Genomic DNA, 26,086 nt, shown 5'->3' with positions numbered 1-26,086 from the left:
CTTGGTGCAGCTGAGGAGGGTTTGTTCCACTATCCCAATCCATTAGCCACTTAAGAGAAGAGCTAGGTTACAGCAGATTTGAGCAGCCATTTTGGGACCACTCTATGGCTGAAAATTGCTGGGGCACTGCACTACTAGCTTTTTCCCCCTCTGACCCCCAGAATCCTTCCTATCTACCTGTGTACCAGAGGCATTGGGGTTGGCAGGTGGTATAAAACAAGCCGGCTTTATGCCAGATGTGGTTTCTCCAAGGGGGTGCGGGAGGGAATGCCTCATCAGCCCTCCTCAGGCAGATACAAGGTCCCTTTGTGCCATGACCTTAGCTGTTAGCAAGGATCTGTCCCAATGTATTATCTTCAACATTTCAACCAAGGTTTCAAAACCATCACCAAAATGGTTCTGTAAAATATTTAAAAATATTTTCATCAGATGCCACATATATGTAGAGATCAGACACGCTACTGGACATCCATTTGAGAAGCATGTGAAGGGAAACATTTCTAGATTCACAAATAGCACAGATAGCTTGCTGCTCCCAATTGGATTACTCTCAGCAATAATTGCAGACCGGATGTTCTCCATGATTCTTGTCAGCAACACTTTTTGTTAATGTCATCATTAACTAGATACAATAATAGAATGGTGCAATGCATCACTTAAGCAATTCTTTCTCCTTTTCATTATGCAAGACATTAGCTGTAAACAACATTAGTAAACCTTAGCTGAGTGAATGCCGCTAAAACATGGCTAATGTTATATCGCATTTAACCATCACTATAATGTGACCTGTTGTGTTGGTGAACAGATCAAGTACTTCCTTTCAGTCCACTGATTTCAATGGCATAGGAACATAGGACTGGAAGGGACCTCCTGGGTCTCTAAGTCCAGCCCCAGCTGTCACAGGAAACCCTCCCCGCCATATGTTAATGGATGATGGCAGTAGAGTAACTGTAGTGGAAAAGATTCTTCTGTGATCCCATGACTCTAGAAGCTCGGGCTTTAAGAAAAACATCAAATATCATGAGTCTCATGATAAAGGTCTGAGAGTTGGCAACACTGCAGTGGAGTAAGATCGCAAGCATGCCTTCCAATATTTCTCTATTGTTCCAAGGAACAAAAATGAAAGTCTGGTGGATACTAAGGGCTAATCACTGAATTGCTACTAAATAGACTGTAAACAGAACTCAGGGCAGCACTGCAGGGCACAGAAGCTGCAGGGGATGGAGTGAAGCAGGCAGGAGCACTCTGCAGTAGCTCTACATCCCCATGAAGTCACTGTTGGGTGACAGAGATGTTTGTTAGTCTGTCCTTTTGTCTCACAAAAGGATTCAGTTTAAAAGTCAATTGGGTCTCCTGTTTTTGCCAGTCTGCTACATCTAGGGTTTGTTATTCGGGAAGTTTCTTTAGTATCTAGATTGTAGAGTCCCGGAGATGTGGAAATTTCTGCTTTAGCTGATGGTGGGGACCACATTTTCCTGCTGTAGCTGGGGTGAATATGCAAAGGGATTTCATAGTGTGGAGATTCTTGCGTGTGATCTACACACTTGGGTGAACGTCACACTGATAGAATTAAGAGTGTGTGTGTGTACGCACGTGCACATTTAAACTATTGGCAGCCACACTACTGTCTGCAAAATAATACACTTGATTTCTATGTGCCCTTGCCCAATAGACTCTGAATCAGATACTTGAAGCTAAGCCCTACTTCAAAAATAGTGATAGAGCATCTGCACCAATTACTATCAAAAAACTCCTAGAGCCTCAGTCTCTGCTACACTAAGCTCACTTCATGCCACTCTGACAATGTAGAGGGTCCTTAAAACCCTCCTGAGAATATCCCCTGGCAGGGTGCCTCCTCAACTAGTTAGTGATGGCATAAAGGATCTATGCTGGCCTTGCTCCCATTCACTGGTGTAGGAGGCATACTAAGGGCAGGTCAAGATAGCAAGGAGGTATAGCCAGAGCACACTGCTCTATTGCTGTTCCTTGAGTTGCAAGGCCATGGGAAGTAGTGTTTAATTTACAGCACCCCTGAGGCTGATCTGACATTAGACTGAGCTAAGCAGAACTCTGACTGCCCCAAAGTATTTGAAACTACCGTTGCGCCTTCCTGCCCCAAGCACAGAAATGGCAGTATTGAGAAATTGGTCCTTAATGTGCAGAACTCCAAGTTCCTGGGATAAACATGGGGGGAAGGAGCTGAGCAGGATGCAGCCAGTGGCACACTTTGGTTGGGCAAAGTACGGGCACCCCAATTAAAAGGAAAGTCTATGAAGCTAAGCAAGAAAGCCATCATATTGCTAGGGGACCAAAGACATTATAGTATACAAAATCATGGTGAGATTCTTGTATGTGACCTACGCACCTGGGTTAATTTCATCTTGATAGAATTAAGCGTGTGTGTGTATGTGTGTGTGTGTGTGTGTAAGATATCTGCTATCTGCATTTCCAAATGCTTTCTTACCCGCAGCAGGAAGTTTAATCTGGATAAGGCCTCTAGAAACAAATCAGCTCCTTTGTTTGAATATTCGTATCTCCCAGCGATGAAGAAAAACAAGGTCCTTGCAAGGTTGAAGTCAAGATGGCTGAAACCAAGCAAACAAACACAAAATGGTTCAATAGGTGATCAAACAAAGCAGAGAGCAATTCTCTAATCAGTGAAGGTCACTGACATACAGCAGTTGCCTTACTGACCCACAGTCATCAAAAAGTTAAGGATTACCTACAGTACTTCACATTGAAGTGACCATTGAGCTCCATCTTGGGCAAGTCGCATACCTGTCACCTTCTGATCCTACACGGGGCTAAGCAGAGCCAGGAATGAAATCTGGACTTTGTATCACAGCTCCCAGTCAGTCACTGGAATCACTAGATAACATTTCACCTCAGATATAAAGTACTCTTTTCAGTCTAACTACTCTAGGTCCTGCAGTAAAAGGTCTGTACAACCAGATGCTAATTTTGAAAAGTAAAAGCATACCCATAGAAATGGCCTCGAACGAACTCTTGGATCCTAGCCTTATACATGGCATGCAAATTCTGAAACTCATGCATTGCTGAAAATTTCTTAATGTTCAAGCCATTTGGTGTAACAACATCTGGAAGAAGCAAAGAAAAGGCAGAGATAGACATCTTCAGAGTTTGAGAAATCTTTAAGGAAAAACCAAAATATCTTTAGTTGTCAGTATGTAAAGATGTATTTAGTCTTGTTGCTCATGATGGGGAAATGGCATTCTCTAGCGCTACAGCTTTTCATCAGTTCATCTCTATAAAAGCAGCAGCCGACTATAGACCAAATTCTGATCTTAGTTACACTGGAATAATTCCAACAGAACTCCACAATGTTCAGTAGAGTTACTCCAGCTTTACACCTGTGTAACGAGGGGTCTTTTGTCCATAGGGCCACTAGAGGACTCACCCTACTATCCGTAGCATCAAAATTGCTTTGAATCATTTTTTACTGGCAGAACTGTACCTTAACATGCCCTCAGTGTGGATGATTTGATGTTGGAATATCAGTGTCCCCTCAGTGTTGCAGGTGGGGAGTTCCAGGAGGTAGCTGCCCAACCAGGGCTGTTGCTAAATGTTAGAATTTAGCCCTCTGCTGGTATGTTACATCCCCTTTCCCCACATTCTTTGTCTGGCTTGTCTCTGTGGACTGTAACCTCTTCAGGACTGGGAACAACTTTTATTAGATGTTTGTACATTGCATAGCATGATAGGCCCCCATCCTAATAAGGGGTCTCTGGGCACCACTGGAATACACAGAATTGAACATGTATTTTAAAAAAAAATATACTGCTCCTCAAAATATTTTAGGTTTCTTCTGAAAAAAACAGCTATGCAGTTGTAGTTTGCACTTCTGTAGTCCCCCCCACACACATCCCCCAAACTAAGGATCTCAAAATATTTTACAAATAGAGGATTATAGGTATATACGGTTCACTCCAGTTACCACTGAAATGCAATCTTCACTGTGGAAGAATCCCATTTACTTCAGGGAGAACTGGATTCAGCGCTCGGAGCACAGATAGCAGTTTAGAACAGAAAGAGAAGTGAAGAGGGAGCCAGTCAGAGCCAGCCCTAGACCAAATGGCAACCAGGCAAGGAGCGTCTTAGATGCACACAACCCTACCCTCTATGATTAAATTTTAGAATATTTTACTTTTATTGTATTTGTAGCCCATTTCATGACTTTGATGCATAATCTGCATGCATGATTTATCCCTGCCAGATAAGATGATACATTTGCATGCTAAAATCTGTAAATCTGTATTTATTCATGTCATATATAAGCAAATAAAAAATAGTTTCCTCTAAGCTTATAGAAACTTTTTAATTTTAAGAAAACCTGAAATGTACTAACATTAAGAAACTGAACAGTGCACCAGCATTGGGTGGACCAGTATTAAATAGTGTTACAGTAGGTGACAGTCTTAGAATGTTAACCGTAGTCTTTTAGTTCAAAAGGTCACTTTTCTCGCCTTTGCCCTTGTGAACTGAAGCACAGCATCAGAGAGATCCAAAGACTAGCCAATGGCATTTTCACTGATAAAATAGCAAGCGATATTGGTCTCGTCAACCATCATTGATTGAAGATGTGTTCTAATGAGCCTGAGCTTTGAAAAGCTGCGCTCCCCAGTAATGACTGTGACTGGCAACATGAACAGAATCCTCAAAGCTATCCACATATTAGGAAAAAAGTGTCCTTCGGCTTCGCATCATGAATTAATTGGAGAACTTGGAGTGGAGAGTGCTCCCCATGTAGCCAAATGTGATGGATGTTGTCCAATTTGACAGAGGTATTTATCATTGACATCTGATGTGTCAATGTGTGTCAGCGTCCGGTGAAGGTCTGTACAATTGTTGAAGAGAGAATGTTTTCCTGTCTGCCGGCAGCTTACTAAGGTCATACAAAAAAAAAACAAAAAAAACACGTCTTTTTGTCGTTCTTCATTTATCCAAACTTTTCTTTGATGGACACTTAAGCAGCGTCAACAAGCAAGAAAAACCTCCCTCTTGAATTTTTCTTCCAAGCTTCCAGTTACATCATCTCTGCCCTCGTAACCAAACTGTTTCCTCTTCCAACAAATACAAGTTTCCTTGAAGACAGGCTCAACTGCTAAGTTTTCCACCATTTCTTTGGCAGCAGTGATGGCATCTTCAAACCATTGTCTTAGTAGGCCACAATGAAATCAAGGAAGCTTCTCATCAAAGTAGTAGCGGTCGTGATGTCCATCAAATGAGCTTGTACTGCCTTGCTTACATTTACGTAGAACAGGATATCATGCCAAACCACAATTGAGACCAGAAATTTTAAATCAGTGATCTGGTTTGCCAGGCTTTTTGGCTCGTGTCGGATTCCAGCCATGGCTTTACTCATCTGCCCCAGTTCCATCAGTGGATCATAAACCTTAGTCACTTGGTACCTCACTGACGTTATGGTGTCAATGCAGCTCTCCCAGCAAGTGTCACTTAGCAGCCTCACAGTCAGATTTTTAACATTGTCTGTGAGGATTTTCTACTTGATCACTGATGCTAAAAACAGGACGTATATCCTTTGCAGTTCTCCAAAAGAGAGATACTGAATTTAAAGATAATGATGCTGCATTTGACAGAAGCAGGTTAAGAGAACGGCAGCCACAAGGCACGAAGAAAGCTCTTGGATTCAGCACAAGGATCCTTGCCTGGACAGGACTGTTTCTTCCCTTCATGTTTGTGCCATGGTCATAGCCTTGGCTGCGGCAGTCCTAAAGCTTTGTATTATTCTCGTTCAAAATGTTCATAAACAGTTCTGTTAGGCTTTTCCAGTAGAGTCGTCCACAGATGGGAAACAGATTAAATGTTCCTTTACTGAGATGCAGCCATCTTTGTCATCAACAAATCTTACTGTAAATGCATTAATAATGGGTGTCATTATTACAGCATAGTACTTTGCTTTGGCGAGCCGCATCAATATGTTTTCAACCAACTTTCCTTTTCATATGATCAATTAATTTGTTTTGAATTGTTTTGCTGTGGGAGGTCCCTGGTCAATAGCTTCTTTACAAACTACTCTGTATAGGTGCTCATGCATGACATCGTCATATTTCTCACGGAGATCTACCAAATTGAGGAAATTACCATTATGTTCAGTGAACAACTTATCCAACAAGCCCCAGAAAGCCAAATTATTCTTTGCAAGAAAGAGGATAATTGAGATCAGACACTCGAGCACATTCTTCCAGTGCTGGGTTTCTCCATTAATAATATGCTGATTTTCTGCATCTATGCATTTATTCTCTGCTTGAGCCTGGACTCAACTTCCATCCATTAGGACTAGAATGCTTCAGAGCATCAGCTAAATTATGCTAGCAATTGTACCCGGAAAGCACAAGCAATAATTTGGCATTCCTGTCAAATATTTTGCAACAAAAGCAGAACGCTTTGTCAGCTGATTTCAAGTAATGCTGATTCAATTCCTCACCATTCTCGAGCACTCTTTCACAGTGTGACTTTGAGAAATGTTGATTCTGCTCAATTACTGAAATGTCATATCCTCGATTTTGCCCGTCCCATTCAGAATTGTACGATCAATATCAGCAGAGTTTAGGATCGCCGGCTATAAAGCAGGAGCTGATATATCGATTTGTGGTGTGCAATTTTTCTCACTCCTGTTTCTGTCATCAGGCGAGGCTGATTCTTCATCATCATTTCTCTCGCTTTCATGTAAACCAGATTTTTCTTTATCATTACTTTCTATTTTCATTTCTGCCACATTCTTCTTTATAATCATTCTATTTTACACTGCCAGGAAAACTGGGAGATTCTCCATCACTTTCCTCATATTTCCATTTCTTGTCTTCAGATAAATCTGTTAATTCCTTAGTAAGAAGACCTCCATAATTTACACTCCACTCCTCAATTTCTTCTGCATTGGGACGATTGTTACTGCCAAAGCCTGGTCTATGTTGTTCTGTTTCAGATAATTTCCCATCATATTTGCCCCTTGCTGCAAACTAGACTGCAGTTGAACTTTTTACTTCCTGTACTGAGCTCTTGAAGGCTTCTTCAAGGGCATCTTTTTTTTCTATGGGGATAACAGACAGTATTAGGGAGAGCTAAAGTCTATGTTCTGCAGTTTTAGAAAGTCATCAAACATTATGTGTTAAGCATGGCAAAAAAGTAACAGTATTTCTATATACTGTTGTGCAGCTAAAGGTTCGATCAATACCTTTGGTGTCTCATTAAATATGTCCTTTATTAGTCACTATTTACACTCTTCAAATCTTAAAATACAAGTACATTTTCACAATTACACAATAAAATAAGGTTTACAATATTGCAGCTGGACTCTTACTTTACTTCAGTTCATTCTTATATAGTGTTGACTGACTGGCGATATTCTGCCCCTTATATACCTGTGAGGCCATGGCGGATAACATTCTAGGAGATTTGAAAAAATATAGCTCTCAAAGTCTGGAAGGTTCCGCAAGATTTTACAAAGTTCCAGACCATTCTAGGAGGTCAGTGAAAAACAATCCACATACGGAATCCTGCAACATGTCATTTCAGACGTTCTATTTTCTCTTTTGTCGCTAACAACAAAAACAGCATCCTGAGCCTGATGCCTCTCAAGCCTGGCACTCCAGGTGGTTGCCTGGGTCACCTTCCCCTAAATCCGGCCCTGGAGCCAGGACCTCAGGTGGTGTAATTCAGTGTTGCACTCTTGACTTTAATAGAATTATGCCAATTTACACTAGTTGAGTATCTGGCCTATCACATCTAACTACAGGGAGTCTGTAGAGATACAAGAGGTAATTACCAGATAACCCCTCTGGCACTGGTGTTAATATCCTTTATTTTCATGAGAAGTGTCATGGGATCCCTAGTGATCATAAGTCAGGTCCTCTGTTTAAAGTCTCATCTAAAAGAGCTCCACCTCCAGAAGCACATCAGCCCGTAAAATCATGCTAGTTTATTGGCTCACACAAATAAAACTGGGTCTACTCTGCTTTCAGTACACATGGCAAACTCCCATTCACATCAATAATAATGTGGAAACCACAGATTCTTTAATAGAAACCCTGTCCCCAATATGGAACTTGAACATCACAGCCATTAGGTCTCCAGGAAGGATGTTTGATATTTAATTCCTCCCCCCCTCCAAAAAATGTATATTTATAGCTCCATAACATGTAAAGACATGTACAATAGAATGTAAAAATGTCTCTTATTTACTCAGGAGACCCCAGTGCCTTCTTCAGAACAGCTATGGTTCTTTCGCGCCAATACAGATTTTTAAAATTGACTAAAATGCCACTGTGTTCAGTTTATGGCGCTTGTCTGGCATTTTCAAGATAAAATATCTTGAGCATATAAAATGATTTTCTTCAGAATGAATGTCATGTTCCACTCCAGAGGTGCCTGAATTTCTATGGCGGGTAAGTGATCCTTGTCTATTCTATGTACAGTTTGTAAGGTGCTTGGAGATTCTGTAGGTTGAATAGCAGTACCCTACAGTCCTTATTAGTAGTCATAAAATGCAAATGAGTTGATCCCATAATGAACCCAATAAATTTCAAGTTTCTAACTGAAGACCTTCATTTAGCACAGTACCTTCAGGGCCAGAGTAAGGCAGTGGCTTCAGGGACTGCATCCCAGGGCCCCAGCTCAAGGGGGCAGGGGTGGCTCCAGGCACCAGCACGCCAAGCATGTGCCTGGGGCGGCAAGCCACGGGGGGCGTTCTGCTGGTTGCCGTGAGGGCAGCAGGCAGGCTGCCTTGGCGGCATGCCTGCGGAGGGTCCGCTGGTCCCGTGGCTTCGGTGGACCTCCCGCAGGCATGCCACGGAATCCGCGGGACCAGGGACCTCCCGAAGGCAGCCTGCCTGCCGTGCTTGGGGCAGCAAAATACCTAGAGCCACCCCTGCAAGGGGGCCCCTCCCGATCAGGCAGAAATCTCCAATTCTGGGCTGCTAAAAGTCCCTCTGCATGCTGCCCCCCCGTAATTCTGTCCCCACAGCAACCATTGGCCAGGAGGGATGTTTGTGGGCAGCGTACGGAAACACGCTGTCCCCTTCCCCACAGGGGCCACAAAGTCATGCTAGCAGCCAGCCACTTCCAGGAAGTGGCGTGAGGTCATGGCATGTAGGTAGCCTGCCTAAGCCCTGCTGCACCACCGGCCAGGAACCTCCTGTGATAAGTGCCTCCCGGCTGAAGCCTGCACCTCGCAGCCCCTCCTCCATCCCAACTCCCAGCCCCAGATCAGAATCCCCCTCCTGCACCCAAACTCCCTTCCAGACCCTGCATCCCCTTTTGCACCCCAATCCCTTGCATCAAACTCCATCCCAGGAAAAAGATTTGTATACAGGGGCCCCACAAAATCTAATAGCTCCTGACCCACAGGAGAGTTGATCCAGCCCTGGGTACCTTTATTTGGTAATTGTCTAGGTTTAGAGTTTCATAGTTCTGGTTCCACCTCGCCTCCAAATCCTACCCCCAACCTGCCCTTTACTTCCTCTGACACACCTCCAGTGCTGGGGGTGGAAGTAGCTGGTGTTGAATACACTGTGCCATCTCCACCTGTTCTATGCCAGCGGAGATTTCAAATAAAAGGGAATTCTCAACTGGTTATTTCTGATCAGTTTCCATCCACTCTGTGCTGCCTTAATGAACTGGAGAATCTGGCTTCTACTTTGTAGCCAATGATTTTAGTTTATTAGCCATTGATTGTGTGATGTTATGATTAATCAATGTGTTATATTACGTACACTTCTACCCCGATAAAACGTGACCCAATATAACACAAATTCGGATATAATGCGGTAAAGCAGCACTCTGGGGGCAACAGGGTTGCACACTCCTGCAGATCAAATCAAGTTCGATATAATGTGGTTTCACCTATAACGCGGTAAGATTTTTTAGCTCCCGAGTACAGTGTTATATCGGGGTATAGGTGTATATTCAATGTATGTTGATTAGATCTGATTTGTAGGATTATAAAAGGATAATATTGATCAGTATTTAGAGGAACTATGTAATATATGTAAGTGAAAGAAGCTGAAATGCAAGAAACACTGATATTATTAGCTGGAACCCACATAATACAAGCAGGCATTGTATAAACTCCTAAGAGGACTGTCAATGCATCTCAATCTAGCACCCTCTGCTGCCAATTCTAGGCCATTCTTGGTGCCAGTGCCAATGTTTTACATACATTTACCTCTTATCTACTGAATCACTTAGGTCACTTTCCATCCCCGCCTCACAAAAAAAAACAATGAAAATTATGAAGCAACTTTAATGTTACTGGGGAGAGTAGAAATTGCCATGATTACCACACCTACCTAGCAAGACACATAAAAGGCAATAAGAAGAGGCTCTTTAAATACATTAGAAGCAAGAGAAAGACAAAGTAAAGCATAGTTCCTCTACTTAGCAGGGAAGGGGGGCTAATAACAGATGACATCAAGAAAGGCGAGGTGTTTAATGCCTATTTTGCTTCAGTCTTCACTACAAAGGTTAATGGTGACCAAATACTTAACACATGAATATTAACAATGAGGGGGAAGGAACACAAGCAAAAATATTTAAGTTAGACATATTCACATCCACAGGGCCTTCTGAAATTCAGGCTAGGGTGCTTAAGTAACTAGCTGAAGGAATCTTGGATCTGTTAGCAATTATCTTTGAGAACTCATGGAAGATGAGTGAGGTCCCAGAGGATTGGAGAAGGGCACATACAGTACCTATTCTTAAAAAAGGGAAACAAAATAGCTAATTATAGACCTGTTAGCCCAACTTCAAAACCTGGAAAGATACTGGGACAAATTATTGAAAAAATCAGTTCGTAAGCACCTACAGGATAATAGGGTTATAAGGAATAGCCAGCATGGATTTGGCAAGAACAAATCATGCCAAACCAACCTAATTTCCTTCTTTTGACAGGGCTACTGACCTAGCGGATAGAGGAGGAGTAGATGACAGATCCTGATTTTGGTAAGGCTTTTGACACACTCCCACATGACATTCTTATAAACAAACTAGAGTAGTGCGGTCTAGAATAAATTACCATAAAGTGAGTCCACAACTGGTTGAAAGAGTAGTTATCAATGGGGCACTGTCAAACTGAGAAGATGTATCTAGAGGGGTTACTCAGGGGCCTGCTACTATTCAATATTTTCATTAATAGTAATTATGGATAATTATAAAATTAGCAGATGACATCAATCCGGGAGGGATTATAAGCACTCTGGTGCACTGGATTAGAATTCAAAATGACCTTGATAAATTAAAGAATTGGTCAGAATTTAACAAGAGGAAATTCAATAAAGACAAGCACATCATTTAGGAAGAAAAAAATCAAATGCTCAACTACAAAATGTGATATAACTGGCTGGGTAGTAGTAGTACTGAAAAGGGTGACAGTGGATCACAAACTGAATACGATTCACCAATGTGATGCAGCTGTGAACAAGGCTGGTATCATTCTGGGGTGTATTAACACGAGTGTTGTCTGTAAGACATGGGAGGTAACTGTTCCACTCCACTTGGCACTGGTGAGGCCTCAGCTGGAGTTCTGTGTCCAGTTCTGGGCACCACAAGATGTTGATAAATTGGGAAGAGTCCAGAGGAGAGCTACAAAAATGATAAAAGGTTGAGAAAAATCTAACCTCTGAGGACAGGTTAAAATAACTGTACCTGTTTAGTCTTGAGAAAAGATGACTATGGGGGGACCTGTTAACGGTATTAAAATATGTTAAGGGAAGTTATGAAAAGGATGGTGATTAATTGTTCTACACGTCCACTGAGAACAGGATAAGAAATAATAGATTTAATCTGCCGCAAGGGAGATTTAGGTTAGATAGTAGGAAAATCTTTCTAACTATAGGGGTAGGTAAGCTCTGGAACAGGCCTCCAAGGGAGGTTGTGGAATCCCTGCTATTGGAGATTTTTAAGAAAAGGTTGAACAAACACCTGTCAGATATGACCTAGGTTTACTTGGTCCTGCTTCAGCACAGGTGGCTGGACTTGATGACTTCCCAAGGTCCCTTCCAACCGTACAGTTCTATGATTCTGTAATTGCTCATAGCTAGAGAGTTTGTTACGGAATTGCCTTCTCGATAAACTCAGCAGCAAACACAGATTTCTGTGCTCTTGGTGCTGAGTTTGTGGATGCCAATTATTCCCATTTTTTTTATTTGATTTTCTGGCATGGATAAAAAAGCTGACTCACTTCACAGATTGTTTTAGCAATAATGTTCCTGGGTAGATTTCAAGCTTAATGATCTACTGAAGGATTATTGACCTTTTTGAGCAACCGTTGTCTTTGTGGATTTCACAACTTTACTGATCACAAGCCAGCAAGTCTGTAACGTTAATGGGAGGCTGAAATAGATTCAAATGTACTTGCTTATGTCCTAAGATTCAAAAGACTACTGAAGTACATATGCCAGTTCACATCAAATCCCATTTACAGCAGGACTCACCTGTGTCCATTTATAATTAAGGGCCTATGTTAGCCCTTAGTTACAAACTTCTCATTACAAGCAGCTATTTAATTTCATCTAATTTCACCTAGTTTCGCTTCAGCATGAAACTCCATGGATCTCAACAGCTTTAAAAAACAACACCAGCAACAAAACTTAAAAAAAAACATAGAAGAAACCAAATCAAAGTTGAAAGACTAAAAATAAGAGTCCCACTCCTGCAAGGCCACTCCGCATGGAATTCTCCTTGGTTTGAGTGCAAACTCTATTTGCACAGGGTTTGCAGGCTTGAGCCACAAAATAGTATTGGAATCAGACCAGCACAGTTTTTTTGAACTCCTGTAACTCAAAAAGTGTAGGCCTGGATTTTCAAGAGCGATCATTAATTTTGGGATGCCTCCTTTTTTTGGTGCTCAACAGGAGACATCTTAAAGGAATCCGATTTTCAGAGGGCAGGTGCTCTGCTCTTTCTGGAAATCAGGCTCCTAAAGGGGCCCCAGGAATTAGACAAACACAAAAAACACTCATCATTTTGAAAATCCTGGCCTTACATTTAAAATTGACAGTGCCCTTATTGCAAGTCTCAGTACTGAGGCAAAGAACTGAACAGGCAATGGACTGTGTACTTCTCTCTTACCCATAGGCATAATCTGTACAGTTTAGGGTTGAGGCATTAAGGCGAGAGGGTATTGTGATGGTAATCAGCGTGCCATTCCCTGAGTCAGGCCTATTTCACGGCCTGACAGGATTTCAATTTTCAGGGCTGTCAATCCAAAACCTTCCATGAGCACTCAATTAAAGGAAAATTGTAAAGAGTAAACAAAAAGTGAATTTTTTGAGATAGCTATTTTGTAATGTAGTCCAAAGCAATTTTAGTATATTTATGTTTGAAAATGGTCAAGTAATTAATATTGGAAAATCATTTGCTACATATCGTCTCCAAAACATTTTTGCAGTGTTTTTCTAAAGATGCATGCCCATATTTGGAGCAGCGTGGCTTGTGCTCACAAACTATTCTGTCGGTACTTGCAGGACACATCTGGATAGAAGTATCGGCTTGCTCATCCTCTAAGTACCAGGACATGTAATGAAATGAACTGCCTAGAATCACACTTTGGTTTTGCCTATTCACTCCTTCCTTATTTTAATAAAAGAAAAAAAAAGAGTATTACCGTAGGAAAGAAAATTACATTTAACACCCCTTTCTTATATCAATGTATCTGTCCACCTATATTGCTAAAGGGTCGATCACTAGTATCTAAGTGCTGATGTAACATTATGTAGCTGGGTTTCAACCCATCAAAGCAAAGAAGCTCAGAGGCTGTGTGTGTCTCAACAGTGAACACAAGAACATAAGAATGGCCATACGGGGTCAGACCAAAGGTCCATCTAGCCCAGTATCCTGTCTTCTGAGAGTGGCCAATTCCAGGTGCTCCAGAGGGAATGAACAGAACAGGTAATCATCAAGTGATCCATCCCCTGTCGCCCATTCCCAGCTTCTGACATACAGAGGGTAGGGACACCATCCCTGCCCATCCTGGCTAATAGCTATGGATGGACTGATCCTCCATGAACTTATCTAGTTCTTTTTTGAACCCTGTTATAGTCTTGGCCTTCACAACATCCTCTGGCAAAGAGTTCCACAGGTTGACTGTGCGTTGTGTGACAGGGGGTAAGTACATTACAAAATTCCTTACTGATGCTTTCACTAGCTCAGCTGAACATGTGTGGGAGAACTAATATAGACCAAGCTACTGGGGCTTAGATAAACCTGCTGAAATAAAATTAATAAACCTGGTGATAAACTCCCACAAATGCTAACCACAGATACTCAAATGGTGCTGAATTTAATAGGGCTTTGATTACATTTGCAGTGAAAATGTGCTCAGCACCAGTTCAGGCGACACCCATTGTCAGCTATAGCTGTTTTCCTAAGTGTAGCAAGCCTGCTGCGTATGCCTTTCTCTATCTTTCTTGTGTCTGCCTCTAAACATATCAAGGGCAATTTAATCACAGTTAGAAGTTAGTACAGGAAGGCAGGTTCAAGTCTTACCAGCTTTTCTCTTAAGCATGTGTTCTGCTTCTATGGCTGTTATCTGAGAAACCGTGGTGAAAACATGGGCACAATGTACAGACGCCCGTTCCATACAGTAACGATGGTAAATCTGTCTCTCTCCTGCTTCTTTGTCTATGTCAAACTGTTGAACAACAAAAAACAATAAACCTGCATGATATGCTACTTCAAACAATTCACCATACATTAGATGAAAAAGTAAAGTTCCTTTTCTCTCATTTTGTTCTTTGAGACTCCCAAAACTGCCATTTTTTGGTACTTTTAAATGCTGTCACACCAATTGCACCATTATTATTTACTGTTACTTGAAAGATATATTCTTCACATTCAATTCAGTTTTAACTCAGGTAATTTCTAGAGATGGGCTCAAATCAAAATCCCAGATGCAAACACCCCAAGCTCTGAAATATGTCCAATTCAGATTCAAACTTTGTAGCTGGCCCTAGCTCTATACAGTACTTAACTAAGGTCTGAACATCCCTAAACTTTGGGGGACATATACAGGTATTGAAGGGTATGTGCGGTTTAGTAGAGACAGGAATAAAGGTAAAGGTGGTGGGGGTAGCACTGTACAGCAACAAAAAAGTAAACTGTAAAGAAATAGGAAGTGATAGTAGGGACAAAACAGAATCTGTTTGAATCAAACAGACCCCAGATCTGACTCAGATATGAATAGTGATTTCATTAAAATTAATAGAGATGAATACTTTTGGGAACTGTGTCATAATGGGAGACTAACTTCCCGGATAGAGATTGGAGAAGAAATGCTACTAATAGTGGTAAGGCACAGTTATTCTTGTCTGTGATACATGACAGTTTTCTTCATCAAATCATTACTGAACCAACAAGAGGCAATGCCATTTTAGACTCTGCTTTAGTAAGTAATGAGGACATCATAGAAGAGCAGGTTGTAAGAAATAACCTTGGATTAAGTTATCACAAGTTGAGTCAGTTTAAATGGAAGGATAAATCAAAACCAGGTCATCAGCTATGGTTTTTAAATTTCAAAAGGGCAGGGAAATTAAGGGAATTAGTTAAAGAAATCAGCTAGACTGAAGAGCTCAAGGATTTAAACTTGGAGGAGGCTTGGAATTTCTTCAAGTCAGCTATACAAAAATTATTTGAAATTTGCATCCCAAGAAAGGGGAAAAAAACTTGTAGGGAAAGGCTCCAGACCTAGCTGGATCAATATCCACCTCGGAAACATTATTAGGAGTAAGCAGAGAGCCTATACAGAATGGAAAAGGGGTTGATCAGCAAAGCAAGCAACATCATGGAGATTAGAAAATGTAGGAATAGAGTCAGAATTGCTAGAAGTCAAGCTGAATTAGATCTTGCCAAGAAAATCAAAATAAATATTTTTGAGTTATATAAACAAAAAGAGAATAAAGGAGGATGAGGGTGGGCCACCAGGCAGCGTAGCTAGGAAGGAGATTACAGAAAATCTAGATATGACCCCAAAACTAAATGAATACTTTGCCTTCATTTTCAATAACAATGATAACATGGAACATGGGCTTGATGGCTGTATGGCTGATGAAAATGAGTGTCTAGAAATGGAAATTATCACATCTGAGTTGGAAGACAAAATTAAAGAGCTTAATGGGTTCAGATTGGAGGTGGACCAGATAACTTCCATCCCAGAATACTGAAAGAACTGGCACAGAGATTGCTAGCCCAGTAGCAAGAATTTTTAATAAATCAACCTATTGGAGATTGTACCACTTGACTGGAGAATATCTAATGTCATGCCTATATTTAAAAAAGAGAAAAAGCATGATCCAGGAAATTACAGACCCATCAGTCTGACCTCAGTAGTACACAAGATTTTAGAACAAATTGTGACGGGGAAAGAATAATTAAATTTCTAGAGGTACATGGTAAAGGGCATATAATGCAACATGGGTTTACCAAAGGTAGCTCATGCCAGACTAACCTATTTTCCTTCTTTGTGAAAATAACTTCTTTTTTTTTAAATAAAGGAAGTGCAGTAGATCTGATATATTTAGACTTCAATAAAGTATCTGACATAGTGCCACATGGGAAATTATTAGTTAAATTAGGGAAGACGAGGAGCAGTATAAGCATTGTAAGGTGAATAAGGAATTGGCTAAAGGGAAGAAGGCAATGAGTTATGCTAAAAGGTGAATTATCAGACTGGAGAGAGGTTACTAGTCGAGTTCATCAAGGATTGGTCTTGGGAGCAACCTTTTTTGGATTAATATTTTTATTAATGACTTTGGCACACAAAGTAAGAGCGCGCTAATGAAATCTGCTCATGATACTAAGTAGGGAGGCATCATCAATACAGAGGAGGATCTGAATATTATACAGGCAGAGCTGGATGACCTTGAAGATTGGAACGACAGAAATAGGATGAAATTCAATAGTCCAAAGTGCAAGGTCATGCACTTGGAGTCTAACAACAAGAATTTCTGCTACAACGTGAGGGCTCAGCATTTGGAAGTGGCAGAGGAAAAGAGAAACCTGGGTATGTGAGTCTATCACAGAAGAACTATGAGCCACCATGTGCTGTGGCTGGGAAAAGGGCAATTCTAGGATGTATTAGACAAGTATTTCAAGTAGAGAGATAGAAATATTAGTGTCATTGTACAAGGCACTGGTAAGACCTCTACTGGAATACTGTGTACAATTCTGGTCACCCGTGTTCAAGAAAGATTAATTTAAACAGGAATGGGTGCAGAGAAGAGCTACTAGGATGATAAATGGAATGGAAGGCCTATCTTATGAGGAGCATGGCTCATTTATTTTCACAAAAAGAAGGCTGAGAGGGGGTATGAATGTTCTCTATAAATACATGGAGAAGGAGGAGGGGACATAAATACCACACAGGGCAAAGAGCTAGTTAAGCTAAAAGACAATGCTGGCACAAGAACAAATTGATATAAACTAGTCCCAGTCCAATAACAGCCTTTCACTAGAAGTTGTGTTAACAAACAGCTTAACTGATTTTAAGAAAGACCTGGCCAAATTTATGAGTGCAATTGTATGATAGGGTTGCTTGTGATGGTGGGGGGTGGGCAGGGCTAAACAGTTCTGGGGCTCACTTCCAGTTTATAGCTTATGTTCCTAAAACTCATGCTTCAGGGTTTCAGTCGGGCACCAACAGGAGTCAGAAAGGGATTTTTTTTTTCAATGTATTCTGGGAGGTTTTATTATCTCCTTCCTCTGAAGCCTCAGAAATGGCCTCAGCTGGAGTTGGGATATTGGGAAGGGTAGGTCAGGGCTTTAATGTAGCCCTGAGCGTTTTCTCTCTCTCAGGTTCTTACGCACATGCTTTGGGTCTAACTGATCACCATATGTAGGGTTGGGAAGGAATTTTCCCCAGATCATTTTGGCAGTGACCTTGGGGGTCGTTCACCTTCCTCTAATCTGACAGTGCCAGGATTATCTGGGTATATCTCACTGACTCATTTCCCTGCCATTGAAGGAACCTTGAGATAGGTGCACCTAAGTCCCTCCTATGCTCTGCCTGTGGCACACAGTCTAGTGGGTCTCAATTACTTTGTTCTCATTTCTGTTGTTGGACTGTGTGCGCCAGCGCTGGGTGGTGTCAGTGGGCTGTGATATACAGGAGGTCAGACTAAGTGTCCTTTTTTTCCCTTCAGGAGGGACTTAGGTGCACCCTTTGGCCTTAAATTCTATGACTCTAAAACCAGATACAAACTATTTGGCTTCTCCCCATCTCTAATAATTATGTTCTTTGCACCTAAATTCCCAACTGCAGTTGCAATCAGACATAGTATTCTTTACTTTCTATCCTGAACAATTTCATCATTTTGCTGTGTACTGTTAACACCTGAGGATTTCCAGGTAGAGGTGACTGCATTTCAGTGGTGAATGTTACAATTCCTGTGGATAGCTTACACATCAGCATCATCTGCAAAAGCTCTTTTAGGCTCCACTGGGATGAGAGACACTATACCAGGGGTAGGCAACCTATGCACGGGTTCCGAAGGTGAGACATGAGCTGATTTTCAGTGGCATTCACACTGCCCGGGTCCTGGCCACCGGTCCGGGGGACTCTGCATTTTAATTTAATTTTAAATGAAGCTTCTTAAATATTTTATAAACCTTATTTACTTTACATACAACAATAGTTTCATTATCTGCTTCTAGAAAGAGACCTTCTACAAATGTTAAACTGTATTACTGGCATGTGAAACCTTACATCAGAGTGAATAAATGAAGACTCGGCACACCACTCCTGAAAGGTTGCCGACCCCTGCACTATACAACAAACATAGGTTATTCCTCTTGTCCCTAAAATTGCTACTGCAGTTATAAGGGCTGCTGTGAGAACTAGAAAATAGAAGTGGGTGACATTAGCTCAATTAGCAGTATGATCTGCATGGGAGGAAACTCAAATCATTATAGAACCAATGCTTAAGAGTTCAAACAGTCACCACTAATTTCCACTACCAAAGCCAAATCTGTACAATATAGTCTAAAAAAGCTTAACTCTAATTAGGTGTCAATGATTATACGTTTTCCAGTTAAATTACAATCCTATTAGTCCTAAATTATCTTTCACTGCTGGGAATACCAAGGTAACCCTCAATGTTAATGGCAAGGACGCAGCGTACACTGCTTTTACATGTAGTTTATTAAGTGCTGTAGGCTGTTACAATGATATTAAGAATCTCACTTATGCAGAATTCTCATGCTTCCATTATTGCTAGGGCTGACACTTAGCACATTTTGCCTTGTGAGTGCCTTAACAAGACATCCAAGGCACATGGGAGATCAAACTAGTCAAGGAGTTGGAAGGAGGTTGGGGATGGGGAAGAGGGAGGACTGGACTGGGACAGGCTGAGACTGGAAAGGACAGGGGCAAAAGGCTCTTGGAATGGAATTCAAGATTCCTGAGTTTCACCGTCCCTCTGCTATCAGCAAATATCTGTAAAATCCATTATCAAAGTGTGTCTTCCATTCCCCTCTAGTGGCTGATCCACATAGAGGATGACAACCTACTATTGCTATCAGTTATTCTGTTAGCTCAAGTAGCAGAGATCTTTGTCATGGATCAAAAAGTTTCAAATCTGCTGATGACATATATGGGTGTCAGTGTTTTGACAAGGTGGATTAGTAACTGAAGCCAGATCTCCCGAGTCCCAATCCAGTAATTTAACCACTCAATCAATCTTCATCTTTCAGAATACCATGATATGGGCCTTTTTGTCTTTATCAGTGGTCTCAGTTCCAGCCTCATATATGCAGGTGTCAATTACCACATAGTGTTCCTTGAAGAATCTGCAATGAACTTTTTCTTACAGGCATTAATGGCCTGATCTGAAAGGTGCTGAGCACCGGTAGCTCCCAGTGACTTCAGAAGGAACTCTGGGTCAACGGCACTTCTGAAAAAAAATCAGGTATTAAGGGTGAGATTTTCTACTCTACTCCCACTGAAGATAATGGTTAATCTAGAGTTGGTGAGAAAAAAAGTATGAGAAAAAAGTGTGCAGGAGTTTTTCAAAAATGTTTTTACTTTTAACAAAAAATGTCAACCAACTATAGAGTTGGTGCAAACCCTCAAATATTTTATCAAAAGTGTTTTGGTTCCCCCCCTCAAAAATTGAGTTGCTAAAAATGTTAATTAAAAACTCCAAATTTGGGAAATTTTGACCAGGTCTAGTTAAAAACTTCCTTCTGATTCCAATGACAACAGAGCCCGAATACTCAAATTCCATAAAAACACTATCCAGAATATTGTGTGTCATTATTGTTCATTTTCGTTTCTTTATGCAATGCTTGAATATTGATTCACCCTTCCTCACTGCTATCAAATTCTTCAGCTTCTGGAAATGGGAAAGGTTTTGTTTCTGCATGCTCTTGTGTGACTTCTAGACCAAGTTCTTGAGGGGCATCAACATGGTTCTATTAGTGGGGAGGAAGCAGATCTCATCATTTTTAATCACATTGTTCCTCCTCCCACAGTTCATCCTCTTTCTGTGGTTCTTCCTGCTGCAGCTTCTGCTACTTACAGAGATGTTGGGTCCTGGCTTTTGACCTTACTTACAAAGTGGAGAGAGAAATCTCATTGTCTACCTCTTAGCAGGCTTGACTGATGACTTCAGAAAATAATAGTCTTAGATGAGTTGAAGGCCAGGTTAACTGGTACTTAAGTGATGAGAAAACACAACAGGATAGAGAGTGGAAATTGAAGTGTCTACTTGGAAACTGATGTACTTTTGTTCTATTGTGTATCTGCCAATGTGAATGTTAGCACATGGGCAGTCCTGCCACCTACTATTTGATATCCTCCTCCTAGCTTGGTCCACTCTTGCCTGGCACACGAGCCACCAAAGTATCCACAGCAGCCTTTGCAGTGGAGGTGGGATCACCACTGAGTATTGTGTCTTTGTAGAACCAGCAGCTCATGGGTGCAGCACCAGAGTGGCGGTTTGCCTCTCACACCTTGTGGTAGGCATTCCGCAGCTCCTTCACTGTATTATGTCCCTGACATGGCCCCTTTCTGTCATGCATCATGAAATCTGTCCATAGGTATCATAATTCCTATGGTTGGAGAGCAGCTGGGACTGGACAACCTCCTCTCCCCAAATACTGATGAGGTCCAGCAGCTTGCCATTGCTTCAAGCAGGGGATCACCTGGCATGTGGAGCAGGCATTATCACCTGGAAAGATGCACTGAGACCACTGCATGCGTCACTGAGCAAACAGGAAGGGGACTTTTAAAATTTCCAAGGAATTTAAGGGGTGGAGATGGTTGGACACCTGAGGCAATGACCAGAGAGGCGAGAACAGGAATTGTGGGACACCTCCCAGAGGCCAATTGCAGTGCTGTAATCGACCAGGGTGTCTACACTGGCATCGCAGCACTGTACCTCCCAGCACAGAAAACTGTACACCTCTCATTGGGGTGGTTTTCTTACAGCACTGCAACTGCGAAGTTTCTGCGCACCAAGTGGCTTGGCACTATGTACACCTCAGGAATTACAGTGCAAAAAGCTGCTTTTCCTGCGCAGAAACTTGCCAGTATAGACAAGGCCTAAGACTGCTTTAGGTTTCTCTTCACATAGATTTTAAGAGCAAAAATTTTCCTCTCTAATCCCCTTATTCTAACTCTAATGTTCTGTTTGGTTTATTACTAGTCAGCTCGTTCTGCACATGTAGAGATCTCATTGAGCTGACTAGTAATAAACCAAGCAGAACATTAGAGTTAGAAAGAGGAGATTAGAGAGGAAAAATTTTACCCTTAAAATCTATTTCAATTTCAAAAGAAAAAAGAGGGAAAGGTTACAAATACACAATGTTGTGAAAAACACCCTGGGACTTAGTTTCATGCAATCCTGCATGCAAATTTTGAACTAACTTCTTCCCTCTGCATGGAGTCCTGTGATGGATTTCTAGTTTTATTCATGGCTTCGTAGTTTACAGTCAAAAGTCAGTGATTTCAAATGAGTTCCATTTGGAGTTTTCAGATTCATCAGAGCTCCTAACCCAGCATGAAGCTCAAAAACGTTCAACTCTGCACCCTTTGCAGGCCAAAGCTTCCCAACTTTCACATATCTCCAATCACAGCAATAAAAATAAAATAGATAAACCTTGGAATGCTAAATATACTGTTAGATGAAGGTTGCAAGTAGAACTGGTTGGAAAAAACAGATTCAAAACTAAAATTTTTTTTCAGATTGACATTTGCACGTAAAATGCCATTAAAAGGCTATTTAAACTCAAAATCTGAATTTGAAATGAAATGTTTTGGTGTGAGTCAACATTTTGAAATGAAATGTTTTGTTTCAAATTAACGTTTTGAAATGAAATAAAACATTTTCATTTGAATATCTATCTAGAAATAAAATGTTTGTTTTGAAATGTCACTTCAGAAAAATCAAAAGTTGTCATCAAAATTGACATGTTTTTCAATGACAAATATTTGTCAGAAAATTTTCAACCAGCTCTAGTTCACACCAGTCATTATTGATAAACTGACTATATTAAAAACAAACAAAAAAACCTGCTTACAGTAAATTCACAAACTCATCTCTTCTCAGAGATCATTTTTTACATTTCATCTGAACATACTTCTGTGTTTTACTCCTACTTCATGGCTATTGAAAGTCCCAAACTCAAATTCCAGATGTGACCATCCCTGAAGTCTGAGGAAGTCTTGAGTTAAATCTACACATTATGACCAACTTCTATCTCTATAGTAGGCCAAACAAAAATCCCCCAATCCAAACACTGCCAAACTGCACGGAAATTTGGACTGAGATCCAGAATCAAACTTCACAGCTAGACCCTAACTCTACAATGGGCTGAGACAAAACTCTGAATCCAGATACTCTAACCTAATTTCTGTTTTAGCAACATCATTCTTTTTGCAATGGGGGGGGGAGGGCGGTGTCAGTGAAAATGGCATTCCCAATTGAGAGTGTTTGTCACGGGTTCACTGTACAAAAGTATAGCAAAAAAAGGTCATGTTCCCTAAGTCACCTTGAATTTCTAGGGAAATAGTGGGCTATGTTAAAATATCATGTACTCAGTATGGTGACAAGCTGACAAGTGTATGATTTGAAAAAGTGAACCTGGTGATTTTGAGTCTTTTTACCATGAAGTGATGTGTGTGAAGAAGAGATAGGTGTAAAACAAAACCCTTAATCTGGAGATCCCCAGTTTGAGGATGAGAGTTTGAAATGTGTATCAGAATTTTTCAGCACTGGTCAATTGCAGTGTGAATGGCTGTGACCCCCCTACCTCCATCACTATTGTGGTGTCCAATCCATCATTTGATATGCTTGGTGTAAACGCACATTCCACTGAAGTGGAAAAGAAAAGTTACTCTTGTTGCTAAAGCACTGAGCTGGAACTCAGAACATCTGTGTTCAATACCAAGCCCTGCCAGAGAGATGCTGAGTGACTTGTAGTAAGTCGGTCTTTTAGTGCCTCTGTTTTCCCACCTGTAAAATGGGGATAGAAGTACTTTCCTACTTCATGTGGCTATTTGAGGCTAAATGGATTATCAATCATTATTAAACACTAGTCATTCTTTGTGAGCCTCTCAGATAACATGATGATGGGGACCATGTAAGTAAATAGATAGATTAATCATTTCAGTTGTTGGGTTTGGTGTGTGGGTGCTTGGTTGTGTTGGTGGTCTGTGATATACAGGAGATCAGACTAAATGGTCTACTGGTCCCTTCTGGCAATAAACCCTACGACTCTGAATTTGCAATGTCTGCCACTATGCTGCCTCAAGTGAAAGGCTGTGTGGCTGTTACAATACTTTGTGTGATTTTTGCTTGTAACTAAAACCAGTAACATGATCCCTGGATGTGTGAACAAGGGAATATCAAGAAGGAATAGGGAGGTGACATCACCTCTGTTTGCAGCATTAGAGAGACCATTACTGGAATACTGCGTCCAGTTCTGCAGTCCACACTTCAAAATGGATGTTGATAAATTGCAAAGGGTTTGGAAAAGAGCAACAAGAACAATTTGAGGTCTGGAAAGCATAAAAGAGACTAAAGAAGCTCGATCTAATTAGTTTATCTAAGAGGAGGTTAAGGAGTGACTCTTCACAATGTACGAGGGCCTCCTAGGGATGAGATTCCAGATACTAGACAGTAGAAAAAGTCAGAATGAGATCCAATGGTTGGACACTGAAGCTAGACAAATTCATGCTAGAAATAAGGTGAACATTTTTAACAGTGAGAGTAATTCACCATTGATACAACTTATCTATGGATGTGGAGGATTCTCCATTACTTGCAGTCTTTAAATCAAGCCTGGGTCCCTTTGTAAAAGATATGCTGTTGCTCAAATATAAGTTATGGGCTGGATGCAGAAATTATTGGGAAAGGTTCTCTGGACCCTGTTATGCAGAAGATCAGGCTAAATGATCATAACGGTCCCTTCTGGGCTTAAAATCTGTGAAAGTGACTTGCCTAAGGTCACAGAGTAGGTCTGTGGAACAGCTGGAAATAGTCAGTAACAGAACTGGGAATGAAACCCAGGAGTCCTGATCCCCAATCCATTGCTCTAATTACTAGACCCTTGTCCCTGTGGAGCAGAACCTTCTTCATTTCCAGCTCAGGGGAAAAGAACCCAGCAGCTCTGGCATACTATTGAATAAAGATTAAGAAGAACTAGTTATATATTTAAAACCCAAAATTTAACTCCTCATTTATTGCTCTCTTATGTAAATGACAAATAATAGAATTTCTCTTCTTCTGTAGCTTAGCTGCACTAAAGAAGAATAAAAACTACACATCCTAGCTTAAGTCAGATTTGCATTAGCTGCTCTTCTAATAAAGCGGATCAACTTTGCGTAATGGTGAGCTCAATGACTGTGGGAGTGGCACTGCCGTAAAAAGAAATGAGAACTGGGCCTGCTATGGTGCCAACAAAAATGCCACAAGCAGGTAGTTTCAACTGAGACTTTATAATGCATTAATTTAGTCAGTATGCCCAGCTCCTGCACTACTTTGCATCTGGTAGAATCATTTATAAAACTGTGCAGGCTAGGTGTAAAAAAGCTACCAGATCAAAATACTCACGTTTTACACCAACCAGGTACCCATGTAAATAATTACACAAGGTGCAAAACCACGGAGAGTCAGACAATAGGTTTTCCATATGCAGTATTTTTAAACTATAAAATCTTAAGGTGAATTTTCAGTACTCGTGAGAGGCTTAGTTGCTGGCACCAGAGACTTTTGCCAACGGACTTGCCCATTGTGTCTAGCCAGTGCTCCACAAACCCACTTTGAAAGGACCACTGCTAGTATGAGAAAGAAGTGTGATCTTTCTATCCATTGGCTTCTTTGCTAGTTCTGATGCGGAGCTCTGTCCCCCAGGAATTACACGGAAGCTGTCAATATATTTCAGTGAAATTATGAAAAGTGCCAGCCTAAGTGAATTCCTGGAAGGGTGGGCAAAGTCCACCACAACAAAAAGCCGTGCCCCTCAAATGGGAGAGGGACCACGGGCAGGTGGTGTGCACCTTTCTGCAGCAGCCACTCATGTTACAAGAGAGAAGCAGAGGGCAGGGCAGCTTTTACGTCCTGGAGCACTCAGTGGGAGGCACAAGGGTGGGCAACACCATGTGCTGGGTAATACCATAGTGTCCAGCCAGTCCCTCTGACCATAGTTCAGGAGATCTCCAATTCTGGTGACAGCAGGACCAATGTCCAGCTCACCCAAGCGGCCTCCACCACTTGTACAGAGATCTGAGCTATACAGAAAGGTTTCAAGGAGGAGGTCTTCACCATCTGGCTTGATAGATGCTAGTCAGCCTATTAGCCTCTAGCACTGACAATCCCTGGCTTCTCTGCTGCAACTGCTAAAAAAGGATGCCAGTTAGTGCCATGGACAGTTATCTTTTGAAAGCCAGACTGAGAATACCCTACTCAGTCTGGGTCATAGAAGCTAAATATGAGTCAACAGTGGGATACTGTTGCAAAAAAAGCAAACGTGATTCTGGGATGCATTAACAGGTGTGTTGTAAACAAGACACGAGAATTCATTCTTCCGCTCTACTCTGCACTGGTTAGGCCTCAAC

At 41.3% G+C, this 26,086-nt stretch overlaps 1 protein-coding gene across 2 annotated transcripts in view; it reads right to left on the bottom strand.

Annotated features, from left to right (window-relative positions):
- Positions 1-26,086, bottom strand: part of GYS2 (glycogen synthase 2) — a 79,936-nt gene that overhangs the window by 33,077 nt on the left and 20,773 nt on the right. For both annotated transcript variants that reach the window (XM_032789761.2, XM_032789762.2), the window contains 3 exons: positions 14,521-14,665; positions 2,981-3,098; positions 2,465-2,585 (listed from right to left, as the gene is read on the bottom strand). In XM_032789761.2, coding sequence (XP_032645652.1) covers positions 2,465-2,585; positions 2,981-3,098; positions 14,521-14,665 — 384 coding nt within the window. The remainder of the gene's footprint in view (positions 1-2,464; positions 2,586-2,980; positions 3,099-14,520; positions 14,666-26,086) is intronic.

Source organism: Chelonoidis abingdonii, chromosome 1 (genome assembly GCF_003597395.2).
Source record: "Chelonoidis abingdonii isolate Lonesome George chromosome 1, CheloAbing_2.0, whole genome shotgun sequence".
Taxonomy (NCBI): domain Eukaryota; kingdom Metazoa; phylum Chordata; order Testudines; family Testudinidae; genus Chelonoidis; species Chelonoidis abingdonii.
The sequence above is the reverse complement of the archived record's forward strand: the minus strand, read 5'-3'. Positions and strand labels throughout refer to the sequence as shown.